Source organism: Hipposideros armiger, unplaced genomic scaffold (assembly GCF_001890085.2).
Source record: "Hipposideros armiger isolate ML-2016 unplaced genomic scaffold, ASM189008v1 scaffold_477, whole genome shotgun sequence".
Taxonomy (NCBI): domain Eukaryota; kingdom Metazoa; phylum Chordata; class Mammalia; order Chiroptera; family Hipposideridae; genus Hipposideros; species Hipposideros armiger.
This window is the reverse complement of record NW_017731827.1, coordinates 1,219,803-1,240,500: the sequence shown is the minus strand read 5'-3', so window position 1 is coordinate 1,240,500 and position 20,698 is coordinate 1,219,803. Positions and strand designations below refer to the sequence as shown.

Below are 20,698 nucleotides of genomic sequence, written 5' to 3'. Positions count from 1 at the left end.
TGCACTGTGCAGAATTTGGCAGGCTCTGCCTACTCCATGCTGTGTAGACTTGGAGAAAGCATGGGGGAAAGTTGCCAATGACATGAATACCTCTTTTTTCCAAGCTGGAATGGCATAGAAAGCACTTAAGGTTTTTGAGGAGCGTGGGTTTGATGTACATTTGCAGATCACCCTGTTAAGACTTTCATGTATGCCAAGATATTTTTATATAAGGTGACAGTTTTTATTTCCCCATCACCTTTTCATTTCTAGAAAGGCAACTTTTGATTCCTGCTTTGAAATAAGAGTACACTGTCTAAAGACAAATATCACTTTGTAGGAATTTGAATTATTTGACCGTTTGCCTAGTGTCTGATTGAAAATATTTAAATGCCTACAGCGTGTTGGAAGCTTTATAAAACTTACAGAAAATCTCTTTCATGTGAAGCATATTTATCGAGGATCAACATCTTAAAGACCTCTGTGTGTGTACTATTCTGTTCTCATGCAGGTTTGAAATTTAACCTTTGTTTTCTCTAAATGCCAAAATAAAATTTTTCTAAAATTTGAATTACCTCACCAGAAAGCCTTAGAAATCAGCTTTGTAGAAACCATTTTACACTTTATTTTTCACTATCATTTTCCCTTTTTTGTGTTTTAAATTTATATTTCTGTTAGTGTTTGCTTTTTGTTTTAGTTTAGTTTTGGTTGATAGCTTTGTTTTGCCAAACATGTGAAGTAATGTTGATGTCATTTTGAATAATCTTTGGTTAACAGCATCTGTGGTTATCACATTGCTCAATTTTGTACATATGTCACTTGTAGAAGGTATGAATTGCTGTTTCTTCTAACAGTGTATACTGTCACTTTTCATTACCAGGTTGCTGTTATCTGATAATTGGTATAGCAAAATGGAAACACTATGTATTGAAAATAAACTGGATCTCTTTTAAAATATTGAAGTTAGAAAATGAATTTTAAAAGTAGCTATCACAGTGTATGTTTGCCCACTAATCTGGATGCCTACATTTATCAGATAAATGAGTTATTTGGTGCACTCAAAGTAATATGACTGGAAACTAGCCATTATGGAGATTTTGTAGTGTTTCCAAAAACATCAGCTTTAATTATTTAATTTGCTTTTTTTTAAATAGCTCTGTCATGTGCTACAAGCTAATTTTTAAGTGCAGCTGTGATCTATTGCCTTAATGCAAGTAATTCTTCTGCTTCTGCCATAGCTAACACTCTCTGCTTAACCTGTCCATTTTACTGCAGTCTATTGGTGTAGATGCAGATGGGAATTTCATAGGACATATATAGCTAACATGTAAAAAGGGAAAACCAATAATGCTGCTTGGAAAAAACCAGCAGCCCTACTCTTCATAATTTCTGGTTCCGTACCTCTCTAGTCATTTTTGCCAGCTTCCAAATTGGCTTATAAATAATTACCACCCAAAGATCTTTTTTTTTTTAGTGTTTTTTGTTTTTTCTTTTTTTAAGATTTTTATTGGGGAATTGGGGAGATGGGAACAGTGCTGGGGAATTGCGGGGAGGGGAACAGACAAGTTGCTGTCGTTTTGTTCTTCAGTCTAGTTGTGGAGGACTTTGCTTCACTGGCCCAAGTTGGCACCATCATTGCGCTCTTCCCGGGCGAGGCCCATCAATCACCGGCTGCTGGCCGCTCACGCTGGCTGCTGGCTACATATGGTAGCCCATGGCAACCCACTGCCACAGGGGCTGTATGCCGTCACCGGCGACTCATGGCAGCCCAGTTCCAGGTTGAGCTGTTGTTCAGCATCTTAGCTGTAGAGGGCAGAGTCACTGGCCCTCATATGTGGGATCCGAACCGGGGCCCTCTGGCGTCCCAAGCCAGTTCTTAACCATCGCGCCACTCAGCCGGCCCCACCCAAAGATCTTAATATCTGCTACTTATGCTTCATAATATGGCTTACGTGGCTATGACTCCCAGTACAAACTTTCCTGCAACAAACTTGTTACAAAATATTTTTAATGCATAGCAGTTGTGTTAACATATCATATGCATTTACATACAATTTTCAAATATAAAGGTCTTTTGATGGACAGTGAAGTGCATGTCAGTTGGAATCACCTAGGTAGTATCATCTCTGTATGTATTTTGTGAAAAGTCAGATTACTTGGCCGTTGTAGTTTTTTTTGTTTTTTTTAAGATTTTATTGGGGAATTGGGGGAAGGGAATAGCCAAGTTGTTGTCCTTCAATCTTAGTTGTGGAAGGCGCAGCTAGCTCAGCTCCAAGTCCAGTCGCCATCTGGCCACCCGTTGACAGCTTGTGGCTGTGTTCAACTTTGGTTGCGGGTGGGCATAGCCCACCATCCCATGCGGGAGTCGAACCAGAGACCTTGTTGCTAAGAGCACATGTTCTAACCCAGGGGTCGGCAAACTGCAGCTCGCAAGCCACATGTGGCTCTTTGGGTACGTTCCGTCTCAAAAGTTTGCCGACCCCTGGAAAAGCCAGTCCTGTCCCTCACAACAATTTAAAAATTATTTGAGAGCCATAAATATATTTTTACATAATCACCATTCTGTGAATAATATCCTTTAAATTTTTTATAAATGAAACTATGATAATTTTATTTTCATTTTCAATTTTACGTCATCGCCTGCGGCTCACAAGCCACAGTTTGCTGACCCCTAGCGGCTCTTCCGTCTCAAAAGTTTGCCAACCCCTGCTCTACCACTGAGCCATCCGGCCGCCCATTGGCAGCTCAGGGCATCTCAGCTCAAGGTGCCATGTTCAATCTTAGTTGCAGGTGGGCGTAGCCCACCATCCCATGCGGGAGTCAAACTGGCAACCCTATTGTTAGGAGCTTGTGCTCTCACCAGCTGAGCCATCCTGCCACCTGATGACAGCTCAGCGACAGCTCAGCTCAGGCACAGCTCACTGGCCCATGTGGGAATCGAACTGGCGACCCTGTTGCTTAGAGCTCTCACTCTTAACTAACTGAGCCACTTGGCTGGCACCAGTTGTGGTATTTTAATAGTAATCTGTTGGCAGACATCACAGAGAGTACACCAAAGGAAATGTATTGAGCGAGGGTCATGGACCTAGACTAGTAATTTGCCATTCATATTCATTTTAGCTAACATTGTGATTAGCTGAGCTGTTACAAAAATGTTAAGGGGAGAGAGGTTTCCTGAACTCGTATGATCTTTCCCTCTCTTCTTAAAGGAACACTTGGTTGTCTGTCTTTACAAATTATTAAGTTAAATATTGGTCCTGTTTTCTTTGGTTATCCAAGTAAGCAAAGATGTTTGAGGTTATAGCCTCTGAGATAGCAGCAATATTAAATTCTAAAACAGATGGGTATAATTTCTTATTTTATATATTTAAGAAAAATATATGAAAGTGCATAAAAATTTTAAATTTCCAGCTCACCTGGAAAAAAGTAATGCAGCTCCCTAATTAATCAACCCCAAATTTTGACTCTTCATTTACTAGTGGACTCAGCACAATATACGTTCAGGTTCCTTTTCTGGCCATCAAGCAGGCTTGTCTGTCCTTCAAGTAAGGGCTAGGCTTTAATTCTTTTTATATACTCCATAACTCTTAGCACTGGATTCTAGATTTCGTGTGTTTATTAAATAAGTCATTCATTATATGTTGTGTAACTTTGACAATTTGTACAGTAAGTCCTGGATTTATAAACATTCGAGTTGTGAACTTTCACAGATATGAATGGACCTTGCATTACGAACATTCATAGATGCGAACAAATTGTGGAAGTAGCTCACGTGTCTGCCGGACATTGTCACAGTTGTGCCGCTGTGTGCTTACTGTACAGTGCGATAGTGTACAGTAGTGCAGTGCTCAGTCAGAGCCCAGCATGTCCGGAAGCAAGAGGGAAAGCAGTGTTGATGTGGAGGGGACTGCTGGGAAGCGCAAAGCAATAACCATGGAAACAAAAGTGAAAATAATTGAGAAATTGGACCAACGTGAAAAGATTGTACACGTTGCTTGTTCTTATAACATGAATCATTCAACCATTGGCTTTACATTGTACATTTGTGTCAAAGGTGTATAAGACTCACGTTGTTGGACTTATGAACGAACCCGACTTAACGAACGTTCTCCCGGAATGGAACTCGTTTGTAAGTCAGGGACTTACTGTATTAAGTTTTTCACATACAGATAAGAGGACATGAAATGTTTAAAGGTAATTATACTAATCTACATATCACTTTAAAGTTCTTTTTGTTCTTTTGGTAGTGTTCCTTTGGCAAGGTAGAAGCCTTACCTGGTTTCTGTGGTTCTTTTACATGCCTTATATTTTACATGCCATTATTCTCTTAATAACTTGTAGGTAGGACAAGCATTTAAAACATGAGAAAGCTTAAGTTCAGCAGTGAAGAGACTTGCTTCCAGTAACGTTCCTCACAGGTAGCAGCTTTGGACTTCAGAGTTCCGTTGTCAAGAGAACATTAGAGATTAATTGATTAAGCACGTTAAGCATTGAGAAGTACCTCAAATCTGTTTTGGAACTCAGTATACTTGGATAAGTATGTGAACAGTATCTGTCTTAGTCATATCCAGAGATACAAATGTAATTTTTAAATTTGTCTTAACACTTGCGCATGGGTTATAATTTCAGTTGTTTTATCCTGGACTAACAATTTATGTTACCTTTTTAAAGGTTTTCTTCCTTTGAAACACTGTTGTTATCTATTTAGTAATATTTCTCACATCTCTGCTGCTCATTTGAAATGCACACATGTGGGTCTTGAGGCAGATGAAGAGATGTGGCATAAATCATATTTACTTGGTAGATTCAAATCCCAGGGCATATTCATTGATGTTTGTAGTATTCTTTGGAAATAGCCATTTTCTGACTTTATTCAAACATGATTAAAATTCCCAAATTATTCATACTGCGGCTCTTATATGATTTTGACATAATTACTTTTCATTACATCCCCCAACCTTTGTCCTTAATGAATATTTATGTGCAAATGCACAGATTACGTTAAATGCTTGTGATGTAATGGTTTATTTGGACTTTATCCAAACATTGAAAAAGAGATTAACCTATTGAATGAACACTTGAATAGAACCTGAATTATGAAAACCAGATAATACTTGGTTTGCTGCATTTTCATAGCAGAATTGTTTTGACTGGACTACCATATCAAAGTTGCAGTTATAAATAAACGTTCTCATAGTAGTGTTGTATGGTTTCTCAACTGTTCCCTGTCAGTACTTTACCAGTCCCGTGATCCTCTTTAGCCCTCTTTCAGTTATACCATGCCTGGTACCTCTGGATTTATCTGACCTTAGTTTTTTTAATGTTTACAAAGTAGTCCTGAGTTCTTAGCTAGATGTGTTTGACAAGATTGGTGTGTATTGCCCGGAAAGTCTACCTTTTGATCCTGTTACGTTCTTTTTTTTTTTTTTAAGATTTTTATTGGGGAATTGGGGGAATGGGAACAGTGCTGGGGAATTGGGGGAAGGGGAACAGACAAGTTGCTGTCCTTTTGTTCTTCAGTCTAGTTGTGGAGGACTTTGCTTCACTGGCCCAAGTTGGTACCATCATTGCGCTCTTCCCGGGTGAGGCAGATCAGTCACCGGCTTCTGGACGGCAGCTCACTGCGGCTGCTGGCCGCTCAGGCTGGCTGCTGGCTACACACGGTAGCCCATGGCAACCCACTGCCACAGGGGCTGCAGCCTACGCCGTCTCAGGCGACTCACGGCAGCCCAGCTCCAGGTTGAGCTGTTGTTCAGCATCTTAGCTGTAGAGGGCAATGTCACTGGCCCTCATATGTGGGATCTGAACCGGGCCCTCTGGCGTCCCAAGCCAGTTCTTAACGATCGTGCCACTCGGCCGGCCCCTGATACATTCTTGATACTGCCATTTCTTTTAGGGCAGATGGTGAAGTATAAGGGAATAATTCTGAGAATGAGTAATGTGTAAAGGCTTTTAGGCTTAAGGCTTAGGCCTTAGACCATGTCTCTCTTAGAACCTGTCTTTGTATATAAAGTATGACATTTAAGTTTCTACTTCCTCTTCTGAAGCTTTATAAGAATTCAAAAGAATAGCATGAGGGCATTAAGTAAGATATGATTCTGGTCTATATGTCTTATGTAAAACTTTCTTTTGAAATCTAATGGCAATATTTATTCAGCATTTAGACAATGATATATCAGAAAGGTGAAGGCTCTAATATGCAGCCGATCTGGGAGGAGCAGGACTTATTATCAACCCAAATATTTAATCTTACAAAATTATTTTCCAGCATTTAATGTAGCAACTATTATGCGTATTGTAATACACAGAATGCAACTTTTTAACCTACTTCATTACCTTGCAGTAACAATTCTTAATTTGATGACCAGTGTGACATCCAGCATATATTGGTTTTAACAGGATGAGTATAGTGGGACTCTAGCAGGAACAACGAACTCACAAGGAGAGGGAGACCATTTTTTTCAGGGAGCAATGTAGTGCCATCTCATTTATGATATAAGAAAAACTTATTGTAGTATTTCTGGCTCAGCAAATTTAGAGGAATCTGTTAAGATCTGCAATAAAGCTGGGTATCTGTGCCATAGAGAATTTTCATGGTAGGGTTGTATTTGTATTGCACCCTGGAAGTTTCGAAACCCAGTTTTTGAGGCAGATTTGTAACTGTGATTATTATTGCCTGTGATTATTCAAGTGACCTGTCCAAAGTCACACAACTAGAACAATAGAGCTTCAGTTAAGGGTAGTCTCTTTTTGTTAGGAACGAAAGCTTTATCAAATATAATTTTCCATCACATTATTTCATTTTGGACTTCCGGATATAAAATCACAGTGCTGGAGAACATTTCATTGATGGTGTTCTAAGGTCCCCCTGTTCCCCTCTTCCAAAGAGCACATCTAAATTGAGTGCTTAATACCCATCTTTGCATCTTAGACGTGTTTGGTGTGGTCATCAGGCTTGACTTGAGTAGCACAGCAGAGACAGTAACTTATAAGTACTCTGTGTAGGTATAATAAAGAATATTCTTGTCCTAGTTGTTGAACGTTGGATCACGGAGATCTCAACCTGGCCAGAGAAGAGAGCCCAGGAAGATCATCACCGTCTCTGTAAAAGAAGACGTGCACCTGAAAAAGGCAGAGAACGCCTGGAAGCCCAGCCAAAAACGAGACAGCCAAGCTGAGGATCCCGAAAACATTAAAACCCAGGTGAGAACAGAAGCACATTCTAACATTATTTTAGAATTATTGTGGTACTGTTTTCATTGGTTTCACTTGTCATTTTGTCCTATTAATACATATGTAGAGATCTTAGTTTAAGACTTTTGGTAATTTCTTCCTATTATAAATGCATTATTCTGAAAGCCATCTTGGATACCAAGCAAACTATTTTCTCTTCAAATTGCTTTCTGTGTACTTTTCAAAACAGACACTTATGTCTTGAGGATTCATACTTCCTAGACCTCTGTCATTCAAGCTTAGATCCATATTTGCTTTTATTAACAATGTGGTTTTATATTCTTGGTGTTTACTTTGTACTAGTCTAGTTAGTGTATTTCTTTATGTCTCCTTGTCAGACCTTTATTTCTAATTAGTTAGAATTTAGAAAACCCATCTTGTTTTAAAGTCTTTTACGGGCCGGCTGAATGGCTTGGTTGGTTAAGAGCTTGCTCAAGAGTGTGAGCTCTGAGCAACAGTGGTTTGAGTCCCGCCCAAGGTGATCTGCCAACGGGTGGCAGGATGGCTCAGCTAAAAAAATAGATAAATAAATAAAGTCTTTTAGAATAAAATTGGATATTTTTTGTCCTACCCTCAGAGCTCCTTTGGGTAAATTGAATGAATTCCTTTAATCCACACAAAATTGTTTTTTGTGTCAAATAATGTAAAGCCTTTTTTATCTGCTGTACACATAGTGCCAGTTCCTATCCCTGGGTCACCTCTACTATCTGGTTGTTTTTGCTCCCAGGCACCATAACTAGAGTCTCTTCTTGAACTTCACACCCATACCTGAACCAGGCATCACAAATCACTTACCGACTTCACTCTCTGATTCCTTATATATTTTTCCTCTCAGCACCAAGTTTAGTGTAGCAGTCAACAGCTCCAGGTCTGGAGACTGAGGCAAGTTCTGTTAGACAATTTCTTAATCTCAACTGTAAAATGAAGACCACTAGTGTTGCCTACTCATAGGGCCATTGTGAAGATTAAGTGAAGTAAAATAAAGCCCTTGGCATTGTTCCTGGAGCCCAGTTAGGTACTCATGATGATGTTTCTGAGATCAGAGATGTGCCTTATAAACCTTAATTTTAATTCAACACCAACCCAGAACCTCATACATAGACTCAATAAATAGTAAGCAAATGAACTAACCGACAACGTTGTTCATACAAAGTCAAGACCACGATGATGTGATCTATCACAAAGCCATGCTGTCAAAACTATTTGCCTGCTTGCCATTGTCCATCTTTCTGGTGATTGCCCCAGAAATTTGTCCTTAAGTACATCCTTTTCCAGATTCACTGCAATCAAGTACCCAATCTTCCCTCCATTTCTTCTCAGTATATATCAGTGTTTAAAAATAATACCTTCTACATCCCTCCCTGCAATCCTGCTGGGAAATGCCTAATGGTAAGTGGACTTGGGGACTAAATGGCTTGCAAAACATAGTTAAAATTCCTGCTCAGCTTTATCATTGAAGATGTCTTGTTCTAGTATTTAAGGCATTTATGTTAATGCCCTATTTCATTAGATTCTTACAACACCAAAGAGGGATTAGGTAATACATTGTCTCTTTTTTTCCAAATGAGGAAAAATAAAGCTTTGAGAAATTGTTACTCACGGTGTTGTGGTTACTGAATAATCCATTTGTTGTGACTTGTAATGTGCCTCTCTGTACTCTGTTAACAGAGTTCTCCCCATTATTGATTTTTATTTCAGAAACGTTAGTGTCAACAGATGGTCGTTGGCATCCATTCAACACCAACAGGAATCCCCAATTTGGGAAACTTTATTCAGTACAAACAGCTCAGTTGTGATAACAGCATGGCTGTGAGAACAGCACAGCTGTGGAACAGCTTAATAGTGTGATAGCTCAATTATGACACAGCATGGCTGTGAGGCGGCCCTGGGGCCAGGCCCCTCTCCAGCTAGACAGCTCTGCTGTACCTACTGTTGTCCACTCTGGTCTGATGAGATGTCTTTGGTGTTTCATTATCGGAGTTTTAGCTCCAACCTGGGAAACAGAGGGGAGCTGATTTATATAGAAACAAGTGTCTGCCTCTGGTTCCTGATTGGTCCATCCTTGTGCAAATGGGACTCCCAAGTCCTTGCAGTTTCATTGGTCCAAAAATCACTGTCCTGATTGGTCAGTGAAGATGCTGATGGCAATATAGCTGCACATCTCCAATTGGATGGGGAAAGCCTCAGTCCTATTTCTTGAAATAATATTCTAGCAATTCCTTTATAAGGGCTGGCTTAGATGGCAGGAACATAGTGCAGACAAGCAATTCCGTTCAGGAGGCAGGCAGCTTAGTGCAGGCTTCTCCCTGAAGTGCAGATTGTGTTAAAGGTCTCTGTTTAGAAAAAACTCTTAGGCTCTGCTTTTACGTTTGAGGCCAGTTAACCACCAGGAGTCCTTCTTGGTAGGTATCTTCTTTCTCAGGGTCCACATTAGAATAGTTATATTGACTTAAGGTATCATTATTTAGCTAAGCTTTCTAAGGTGAATAGATAAAGCAAATTCAGTGACAGAATTAACAGACTTTTTTAGGGCTAATACAACTTCTTTTTCTTGATACTTTACCTTCTAAATACGGAGCATCTTTGCTTCATTCCCTCTGTTATTTAGAGTTTTTAGTCTTCTCCTCTGCATAATATACCCCACATTGACCTGTTACACCTGCTAATTGTTATTCTGTTTCTTTCCTGTTTGTCAAAACAGTGGTTTTATTGTTGCCTCCATTTTGCGCTTCCAGAAAGTTCTTTCACTCTAACTTTCATTCCTACCACTGTATTATAACAACTTTATGAATGACCACCAATGACCTTATTCTTCCTGTCATATGATTTCATCTTCTCCTTGAAGCAGTTCTAGGAAACGATTGCCTCATGATGTGTCTAGACACCTTCGTACCACATACTCTGCTATGGTGGTTCCATTACTGGGGTCCCCTGCTTCATCTCTCTTCTTCTTTTGATACAGTGTTCCTACTGCTGCTGCCACACTCATCTACCTGAGGGACTGATTTTTATCTCCCCACCCTCACTGTTAGCCTATCATTTAAGACTTCATTTTCACGCACAACTAGTGCACACTACTCCTCTGATCTTTCCCTGTTGTTCTCTATCCCCCCCAAAAAATCCTCAGTCATTACTTCTAAAATGTTTTCTCCCCTTCCTTTTCACTTATAGTCAGCTTTTTTGGTCCATAATCTGGCCCAATTCTCAGTTTCTTCTGAAGGCGTTCCTTGCCTACCCCATTGCCTCTGACCTCTCTTCTACCTAAACTACCCCCTTTTCTGGCTCCTAGTCCCCATCGTGCTTGCGCTGTCACTTTACTTGTAACTATCTTGTCTCTGCAGATAAATGTCAATGGCCTGGAAGGACATAACTGTGCCTTAGGCTTCATTTATACCTGATACAGAATTTGTCGTAGATACTCATTTATAATGAATAAATGATTGTCAGTAAATTTGTTGTTTCGTGCTAGAGATTTTTTTTAAATGAGGTAAATGGACATACTAGTTTCAAGTGTACAATGCATATTCGATATCTATATATATATTGCAAAATGAGTGCTGTCTAGTTAACATTCGTCATCTTACATACACAGTCTAACAATTAAGTTTGCGAACTTGCCACCATGCATTTCATTGGCAGCACTGTACAAACAGCTTGGTAAGGTTTCGTAACCTTGGTATATCAGTGTCTCAAGCTGTTTTCATGTTGGCGTGTGATGGAGTCTTGCTGAGTGGCGTTCATTATTGTTGTTTCGTGTTTTTGTGTGCCATCACAATTACAGCTTGAATAGAGCACTAACCAAACATTAAATTTCTGTTAAACTTGGCAAGAGTAGAAGTGAAATCAGAGACATGTTAGTCCAAGTTTACGGGGATAATGCCATGAAGAAAATGGCAGTATACAAATGGATTAAACGTTTTTCTGAGAGGAGAGAATGTATCACTGGTGAAGAGAGGTCAGGGCGGCCAGTAACGAGCAGAACTAATGAAAACATTGCAAAAATTTGTCAAATTGTGCATCAAAATTGTTGACTGACTGTGAGAAGCATAGCAGACCGAGTAAACATCAATAAACAAAATTCTTAACTGAAAATCTTGGCATGAGAGAGGTGTGTGCAAAAATGGTCCCGAAGAAGCTCACTGATGAACAAAAGCAAAGGAAAGTCGCAGTTTGCCAATACCTTTTGGAGAGGCAAGACGATGTGTTGGGCCATGTTATCGCTGGTGATGAAACATGGGTGTACCAATACGACCCTGAAACAAAGCGTCAGAGTGCACAGTGGAAGTCAGCCAATTCTCCATAACCAAAAAAGCTCCATCAGTCCAAACCATGAGTCAAAACGATGTTGCTAACCTTTTTTGATATCAGAGGGATTATTCATTATGAATTTGTACCAACTAGACAGTTAACCAAGTTTACTATTTGGAAGTGCTGAAAAGGCTGCATGAAGAAGTTAGACAAAAACGACCTGAACTTTTCTCTAACAATTCATGGCTCTTGCATCACGACAATGCACCAGCTCACACGGCACTGTCTGTGAGGGAGTTTTTAGCCAGTAAACAAATAACTGTGTTGGAACACCCTCCCTACTTACCTGATCTGGCCCCCAATGACTTCTTTCTTTACCTGAAGATAAAGGAAATATTAAGAGGAACACATTTTGATGACATTCAGGACATCAAGGGTATTACAATGACAGTTTTGATAGACATTCCAGAAAAATTTTGAGTTCCAAAATTGCTTTGAAGGGTGGACTAGGCGCTGACATCAGTGCATAGTTTCCTAAGGGGAGTATTTTTTAAGGATGACAGTAGTGATAGTCAGCAATGAGGTAGGTAGCACTTTTTTTCCCCTAGGGTGAGTTCGCGAACTTAATTGTCAGACCTCATATGTAGATCACTTGATAAAATTGACAATAATGAGTCTTCTAATACATGAACATGATATGATCTCGAGTTAATTAGATCCTCCTTGGTTTCTTGAATCAGTGATTTATTGTTTTCATCATACAGCTCCTATGGATATTTTGTTAGGTTCTTAACTATGTCACGGTTTTTGATGCTATTGTAAGTGGCGCTTTTTAAAATGTGATTTCTAGTTTGTTGCTAATATATTGAAATAAAATTGATATTTGTATATTGACTTGTATTCTACAACCTTCCTAGACTCAGTTATTAGTTCTAGTATTAGTATCTCTTTTTATAGATTCCGTATGATTGTCTAATAGACAATCATATCATCTGTGAATAGAGAGCTTTATTTCTTCTTTCGCAATCTGTATGGGTTGTTGCATTGTTACACTCACTAGGACTTCTAGTATGATTTTGAATAAGAATGATGAGAACAGACGTTTTTACCTTGTTCCCAATCTTGACGGAAAAGCATTCACTGTTTCATCATTAAATAGGGTTATAGATGCCCTTTTTCTAGTTGAGGAAGTTCTCTTTCGTTTCCAATTTAATGACAGTTTCTAAAACATCATTTTAAAAAACTCCTACCTACTATTCTATACCATAATTTATATTATACCATAATTTAGACAAATTTCTGTTTTTAGAACATTATTTACTATAAAGTGTTATTGACGGAAGTTATTGTGGCTAAAATCTTTTTTACGTACCCTTAAAAATGAATAAGTTTCTAAAAGTATAATTGTTGGTTCAAAGGGTACATCACAGTTTTAAAGCCAAATTGCCCTTAGAAATTTACCAGGTGTAATAATACTCCCACTCATGAAGTGTGAATGTACCTAGTGCCTAGAATTCTCTTCAGTAGTCAAAAAGATGTGATGGAATTTTTTACTGTTTCTTAAAAATACGTGGATTTCATTATTTCTGTGACTAGTTCACAATACTAGTTAATAATTTGGGAAATTGAACTTATAAATTATAAACAAAATATTAATTCTTACAGAAAGCATCGTATTGTCATGGTTACTATAATGCTATTTTCTTTTTTGTGGCCCTTCTAGGAACTTTTTAGAAAAGTTCGAAGTATCTTAAATAAACTGACACCACAGATGTTCAACCAACTGATGAAGCAAGTGTCAGGACTTACTGTTGACACAGAGGAGAGGCTGAAAGGAGTCATTGACCTGGTCTTTGAGAAGGCTATTGACGAACCCAGTTTCTCTGTGGCTTACGCAAACATGTGTCGATGTCTAGTAACGGTAAGAAGAGAGGAAGGAGTAAAACCAGAAATCTCTAAGAGGTATATTCTCCCCTCACTACACATTCTTCCCAGAAGTGTTATTGGGGCAACATAAAGGGGAGAATATATTTTTAGCATTTACTTATATAACATCCTTATATAAAAAGAGTCTTTCTTTACTAAACTGTATACTCACCTCTAGAGGGGTTACAGAGACTACACTGAAATAGGCATCATATGGTTTCATCCAATATGAGGGAGATTGAGTAAGGTTGAAATTGGGAATGTTGAAACTGTTGTCATGGGCAACCAGTTTTTTCCTGGAGTGTCATCTTTTAGGAAAAAAGCAAATGCTTTCATTAACCATTTAATTAAATTAAAAAATCAAAAATATGTTGGCTCTAATTCTAGCCTCAGTGAAAATGATAGAATAGTTGTGGTCAAAAAGGGTTCAAAACTGATCATTTTCTCTCTTAGAAACTATTAGATTTATTTCTCTTTACATTGTCTACAGCCATTTTAATCTCCACAGCCTGTCAAATCTAGGGCAAGACAGGATGGGAGACCAAAGAGCATCTGGTTAGTGTTCATTGGCCTTTATTCTGCAGTCATAAAGCTGCCATGTTCCATCTGTGTTTCCTCTGCCTGGTACTCTTACCAAGGTACTTGTGTCAGAAATGTTTGTCCTTTAACATCTGAGTTTTTCTTTTATCACAACTCACTGTCATCATGCCTCGCTCTGAAGGTGCAAAATTCTATCATGCTACCAGTATTTTTGAGTAACTGTGTCTAAGGTTGGTAAGTCTGTTGGGACTTGGAAAAAGTACATCTTCTGTCTTGAAGGAACTCAAAATCCATTGGGGGAAAAAAACAGCGTTAACGAGGAAAAAAATCACAAGGTATTCTGTGATACTGCAATGTGTTGATGTGTGAGTGGATGGTTTAGACTGAAAAATCAAGTTGGGAGAAAAAGAAATCGCACTGTTGGTGGGAGAGTGACTAACTTCATGATTCAGCAAGTAGAGTCTGAGTTGGGCCTGGGAGAATGGGAAGCGCAGTATAGAGAAGGAACAACGTATTCCAGGCACGTTCAAGTCTGAGGCAGCAAGCATGCATAATGGTTATAAACACTGGTTTTGGAGCCTCACAGTTCTAGGTTTAAAATTTTAACTTTAAAATTTAAATATAAATTCCTACTGCTACTTGCTAACATTATAACCATAGAATAATTACATAACCTTTAAGCCTCAGTTTTTAATCTATGAAATAAGATTAATTCATATAATTTAAGGTTATTATGCAAAAATTAAAGTGAGTGAGATTGTGTATGTAAAGGTCCTAGCTCAGTATTTGGCCTGTAGTAAGCCCTAAATGATTCAAAACTATATTGGTGGCGGAAAAGATTGTGATGGTCTTGAAATGCTGGCTATGGAATGAAGAAGATTTTAATAACAGAAGCCATCTTATTCAGCACTTAGTAGGTTACAATATGGATAAATGCTTTACATGTATTATTTTAATGGTTATTATAACCCTGAAAGGTCAATATTATTAGCCCCACTTTATTGAATCAGAAACTGGGACTTAAGAAAGGATAAATAAGTTGCTCAAGGTCACATAACTAGTAAGTAGCAGTGTTAGAATCCAAATGTAGTTTTATGTAACTCAATCACTAACCACATAGCCTTGGAACATACCATAGTTATCTGAAAGCAGACTCCTCCATCTCATGCCCCCCGTTTTCATTGTGACAGCCGTAACATCCCGTAGTCACTAAACGGGACTAGATCCCAGATCTGGCTCATATGTTAGTGCTCTTTACTAATTTTGGATTTACTCCTATAAACAGTGAAGGATTGTTAATGTTTTTTAATATTAGAAGAGTATCCTTGATGAAAATGACTTTTGAAAAGGCCCAGCAGTAATACAAGTTTGATTGGAATAGGAAGGATTTATATAGATAAGCTGAACACTTGGTAAGACTTTTGTTATGATCTACAATCTGTTTTAAATAAGATTTTTATAAACTTAATTGGGTTATCTTAAGTTACAAAATAACGACCTGTTGGAATAAGTCAGTTATAGAGGTATACACAGAAAACGCTAATACTCTTCACTTGGACCCCCAGCCAGTTAAGCCCACCTTCCCTCTAAGGCAGTCAATGTGAATATATCCTTCCACAGTTTGCTTGGTATTCATAAAATCATATGAACACATATACATACTTATAAAGAGGATTTTTTGTTGTTTTGGCACCCTCCCAGGTTATTGCAGATAGATTTTACTCATACTTTTTTAGTAGTTGCATAATATTTCATAATATTGTATATACCGTAATTTTTCCAACCATGTCCTCTCTCCCTCTCTCCCTTCCTACCTCCCTCATGTTTCTAGTCTTAAACAACTTGCTTTTTTTCATGGACTTGTTAGGCTAGGGACACAAAAGTTATGACCGGGGCCCACCAAAATGGGTGGCAGAAGAGGCTCTAGTAAATCCTCCTATACTTTAGATTGGGATCCCTAAAGGACTGCATGCCCTGAACAAGGTGTGAACCAGAAATTGATCTCTTCTCACAGGGACTAGCTCAACATCCAATCATCTCAGTCCTTGAATTTGGATTTCAGTTGCCCCTGAACAATGCAAGGGTTGGGGCATTGAGCTACTGCACAGTCCACATATAATTTTTGACTTCCCAAAAACATAACAACTAATAGCCTACTTTGACCAGAAGCCTTACTGATAACATAAACAATCGAGTAACACGTATTTTGTATGTTATATGTATTATATACTGTTTTCTCACAATAAAGTAAATGAAAGAAGAGATAATCGTAAGGAAGAAAAAAATACATTTACACTACCATATTGTATTTATCAGTAGTTTACATCGTTTGTTTACGGGAGGAATCATCTACCTGTCAATACCTACATCAATATTGGCTTATATATATTACTAACGATAGACTTCAAAAGTGAAAAGATAATGTGAAAAAGAAATTCATATTTATTTACAGGTATAAGGATTCATGCATTAATAATGGCAAACTGGTCTCCAAGTTGTTTCAAATTGTCACAAATATCCAAAAAATTTTCTAATATATTTATTGAAAAAAATCCACATATATGTGGATCCACACAGTTCAAACCTGTGTTGTTCAAGTGTCAACTGTACAGTGATTTCAGAATGTTAGTGCCCCCTTAGGTCCCTGTAAGAATCAAGCAAAGATCCTTTTTAGAGACTGTCATACTAGTCTTCAAATTATTTCTGTGAACAATTTTTCAACTAAAATATCCAGCACACAATTAGAAATAATTAGGCACACCAGGAGAAAAGCAGCATGAATGAGAACCAGCAACACACACATGTCCCACAGGGGTTACAGATACTGACTTTATCAGGCACATCCTATAAAATGACTCTACTTAATCCATTCAAGTGATTAAAAATAGATTGCAGTTTTCAGAGAACAAGAAAGTATAGAAAGAACCAAACACAAATTCCAGAACTGAATATTATAATAAAATTAAGAACTTAACGAATGGGTTTATTAACAGGTCAGACACAGCTGAATAATTATGAACTAGGAGATAGGTCTGTGGAATTCAGAATGAAGCACAGAGAGACCAAAAGATGAAAATACAAAGGGGAAGGTAAGAAACGGGGAGATGCAATAAGATCAAATTGCTTTAATTGGAGTCCCAGAATAAGAGAGGTTAGTCTGGAAAAAAATAAAAGTTGAAGATAATGGCTGAGACATTTTTCAAAACTGCTGAGATGTTAAAGCCACAGATTCAAAAGATTTTCTACACACCCCAAAGATCAATTTAATAAAAGAATGAAGGAAAAGCTTTTAGACTGGTCATAGTAAAGCTACTTAGAACAAACGACAGCCAGGGGCAGGGGAAAGATAATAAAATTTCGTCTGCAGGTCTCTTAATGAGGATACAAAAGTCACTATATGCAAAAGAAAATATTAGTAAGTTGGATTACATTAAAATTAGCATATTTTATCAAAATAATGTCATTAAGAGTAAAAATGCAAGCCGGGTATTAGAAAAAGATAATTACGTTACAAAAATCCAATAAACACCTTACATCAGATTTTGAAACATAATAATAATAAAAATCAATAAGAAAATAACTCAGTTTTTTTAAATTGTCAAGAGACACACAATACTTCAACAAAGAGGTTATCCAAATGACCAAAACTCAAAAGGTTAATCAATTAGATGCAAAATGATGCAGTAACATCAGATTTCTGCATTTACCAGGATCAGCAAATAGACAAGGCAACAAGAACTCTCAAACGCAGCCTGCTGGAATATAAAGTAACAGCCACTTTAGGAGAATTCAGTATTATCTATTGAAAAGCTGAAGTTATTTTTCTGATGAACCAGGATTTCCTTTCTTATGTATATGCTCAACTGATATATATTGTTTTATGTACCAAGAAACATACAACAGTGTTCATAGCATTTTCCATAATGGGTATAAATTTGAAATAGTGTCCATCAGTAGTAGAATGAATCAACTGTTATGTGTTCATACTAGGACAACCTGAACTACAACTACACACACGATTGAATCTCACAAGAATAAGCTTTAGCAAAAGAGGCCACACTCAAAAGAATATTACACTATGTGATTTGTTTATTTAAAGTTCTTAAATGAAACAAAAATAAACTATGGTGTCTGGGGATGCATCTCTAGGTGGTAAAAGAAAGAAAAGTAAGAACATGTTTATTACAAAAATACAAGATAATGGGATTAACTTTGGAGGCTGGGAGGTGGTAGTGCTTTGCAAAGAGAATTCAACTGGGGCCCTGGAAGGCTGTCTTTGTTCTGTTTCTTGACCAGTACTACACTGGTGGTGTTTATGTGAGTTTGCTTTGTCATAATTCGTTGAGTTGAGCCTTAAAAAGTTAAAAACAAAACAAAACAAAAAACAGGAAATAGAGTGGAAAATAAAGTATTCCTGGCTTTTGAGCTTTATTCTAAGGTTTAGTTTCTTAAAAAGTAAAAAATACAGCAAATCTGGCAAAATATTAAGATTTAACAAAGTTGGGTGATGAATACATGAATGTGTGCTATATTATTTTGTATTCTATGAGAACTATTTTTCCAAGATGGCATGTCCATGGGCTAGTATTGACCAAAATTGAAATGGTAGTATGTTTCACTAATGCCAGCTTAAGCAGATTTCTTTCCTTCAAGCTTCTGTTGACTATGCTAATGTTTCTTATAAAATCAAACAAGAAGGATCTATTCTGTGCAGCATTTTCTAAACTTTCTAGACCACGGGCAGTGCTTTCTGTTTTGTTTTGTTTTTACCAACATCATTAGTTTGAGAAATGCTGTCTCCCAATGAAATGAGAGAAAGCGAAGATGGTAAATGAAAAATTAAACTATTACCTGGAAGAGGTGCTCTTTTCCTATCCGTTGAATTCATTAACTTATTTAAGTAACTTTGTTGTCATTATCAACATGTTCTACTGAGGCGCCGGCTGAGTGGCTCAGTTGGTTAAGAGCTCACGCAAGAGTGCGAGCTCTGAGCAACAGCGGTCCGAGTCCCAGCCCGAGCTGAGTTGCTGCTGCGCTGCCAACAGGTGGCAGGATGGCTCAGCTAAAAAAAAAAAACATGTTCTACTGAGACACACCCAGGTTACTTTGCAGGGTCTCTGGCGTGATTTATGGTTGTAAAAATCTGGAGACCTCTGCCACCTGTCATGGGTTATCAGTGTTGCTCATTCAAAACAATGGAACCTAGTTAGAGTTGACCACACAGTCCTGTAGTGTGGTCATAAATAGTAGCGATAGTAAGAGTGAGGAGTAGTGGGAATTACAGCAGTATTTTTTTTGAGATACATGTGCCAAAATAGTTACATCTAACTCATTTAATCCTCACAATCATTCTATTATCTCTATTTCACAACTTTCTTCTGAAATTTAGGAAATTGCCTAAATCGGGATTTTATATTTATAGAGGTTTTGAATGGTAAATGCTAGAATGTTAGCCTAACAATGGCCTAGATCAGTGGTTCTCCACCTAGGGCGGTTTTGTTCCCCAGAGGACATTGGGCAATGTCTAGGGACTTTTTTGGTTATGGCTACTTGCATCTTAGTGGGTAAAGTCCCAGGATGCTTCTAAACACCCCACAATGCACAAGACAGCCCCCCACAACAGAAATTATCCCAAAATGTCAGTAGTATTTAGGCTGAGAAACCCTGGCCTAGATTGTTGAGATTTTAAGATTTAGGAGAATACTTGTTCTCGTTGTTGAGCAGTGTTTAAACCTTTTTCCTGCCTCCGTGTCATTCACATGGATCACACACCTCCATTTAAAACCTCTGTCATTACTTTGCGGCGATTATCTAGGTAAGGACTAGAGAATACAATTTTACTGTGTGTCAGTTTCCCATGGCTTCTTAAATGGTAGGCTTTTAAGGAAAGGAATTCTTTAAATTTACAGAGGAAATGGAGGTAGTCATTGTTGGCTTTCCCAAGTCGCTCTGTAAAGGCCATAGTTATTATGCACACAGACACATTTATAAATATGCACACCTACCTGCCTCTTCCAAGCTCTAAGTGAAACTCTGTCACATGAGGCATAAGAGCATCATGGAGATAGTAAACCGTGCCTCTGGAGTGATCGCTTCTTCTAGTTCAATTCAGAATGACTGAAGAGACCTGGGGGACCTCCTTTACAAACTGCAGAGCAAATTTAACTCGAATTCAGTCCTTAGGAGGGGGACTTCTGAATCAAGTGGCAAATGGAAAAGAGTAGATAAGAGAAAACGTCCTGTATCTTAATCTGTTCAATAAAATTTTAATTGGATTATTTGTAACATTAAATTGCTGTGCTTCTGTTTCAATCATAATTTAAATGAAAATCCCCATCTTAGAACCCCGTTATTATAGAATGTAAGCTCCTAAAGGCAGGGACTTGTCCCCCACCACTACTAAATTTCTAGTGCCTAGAATGGTTTCTGGCACATAATAGACCCCCAGACATGTGAGTGGGTAAACTCATGAATGGAAGAAGAACAAACAACTTGAGTTTATTTTATGCCCTCAGACTGCACTTTGGTTACTTCTGATCTCTGCTGTGCCAGGCATGCAAGCCTCAGCTGTAAAGAATGGCACCAAAGGGGGATTTTGGAGCACTCTGTGTCCTGTTATGCCAGAGCCAGAACTTACAGTGTTGCCACTTTTTAAGCGCTTTAAACCAGGTCGTGAAAAGAGTGACAGGACTGCACATAGGAGGAGACACTAAGGGAACAAGGGAGACACAGTTAAATCTCATTAGAAACAAAGCCTGGAATTGCAGACATG

At 38.1% G+C, this 20,698-nt stretch overlaps 1 protein-coding gene across 27 annotated transcripts in view; it reads left to right on the top strand.

Moving 5' to 3' along the window:
* The window catches only part of EIF4G3 (eukaryotic translation initiation factor 4 gamma 3), a 227,947-nt gene that overhangs the window by 163,385 nt on the left and 43,864 nt on the right, over positions 1–20,698 (top strand). For all 27 annotated transcript variants that reach the window (XM_019666684.1, XM_019666682.1, XM_019666683.1 and 24 more), the window contains 2 exons: positions 7,012–7,182; positions 13,184–13,381. In XM_019666684.1, the coding sequence (XP_019522229.1) occupies positions 7,012–7,182; positions 13,184–13,381 (369 nt within the window). The remainder of the gene's footprint in view (positions 1–7,011; positions 7,183–13,183; positions 13,382–20,698) is intronic.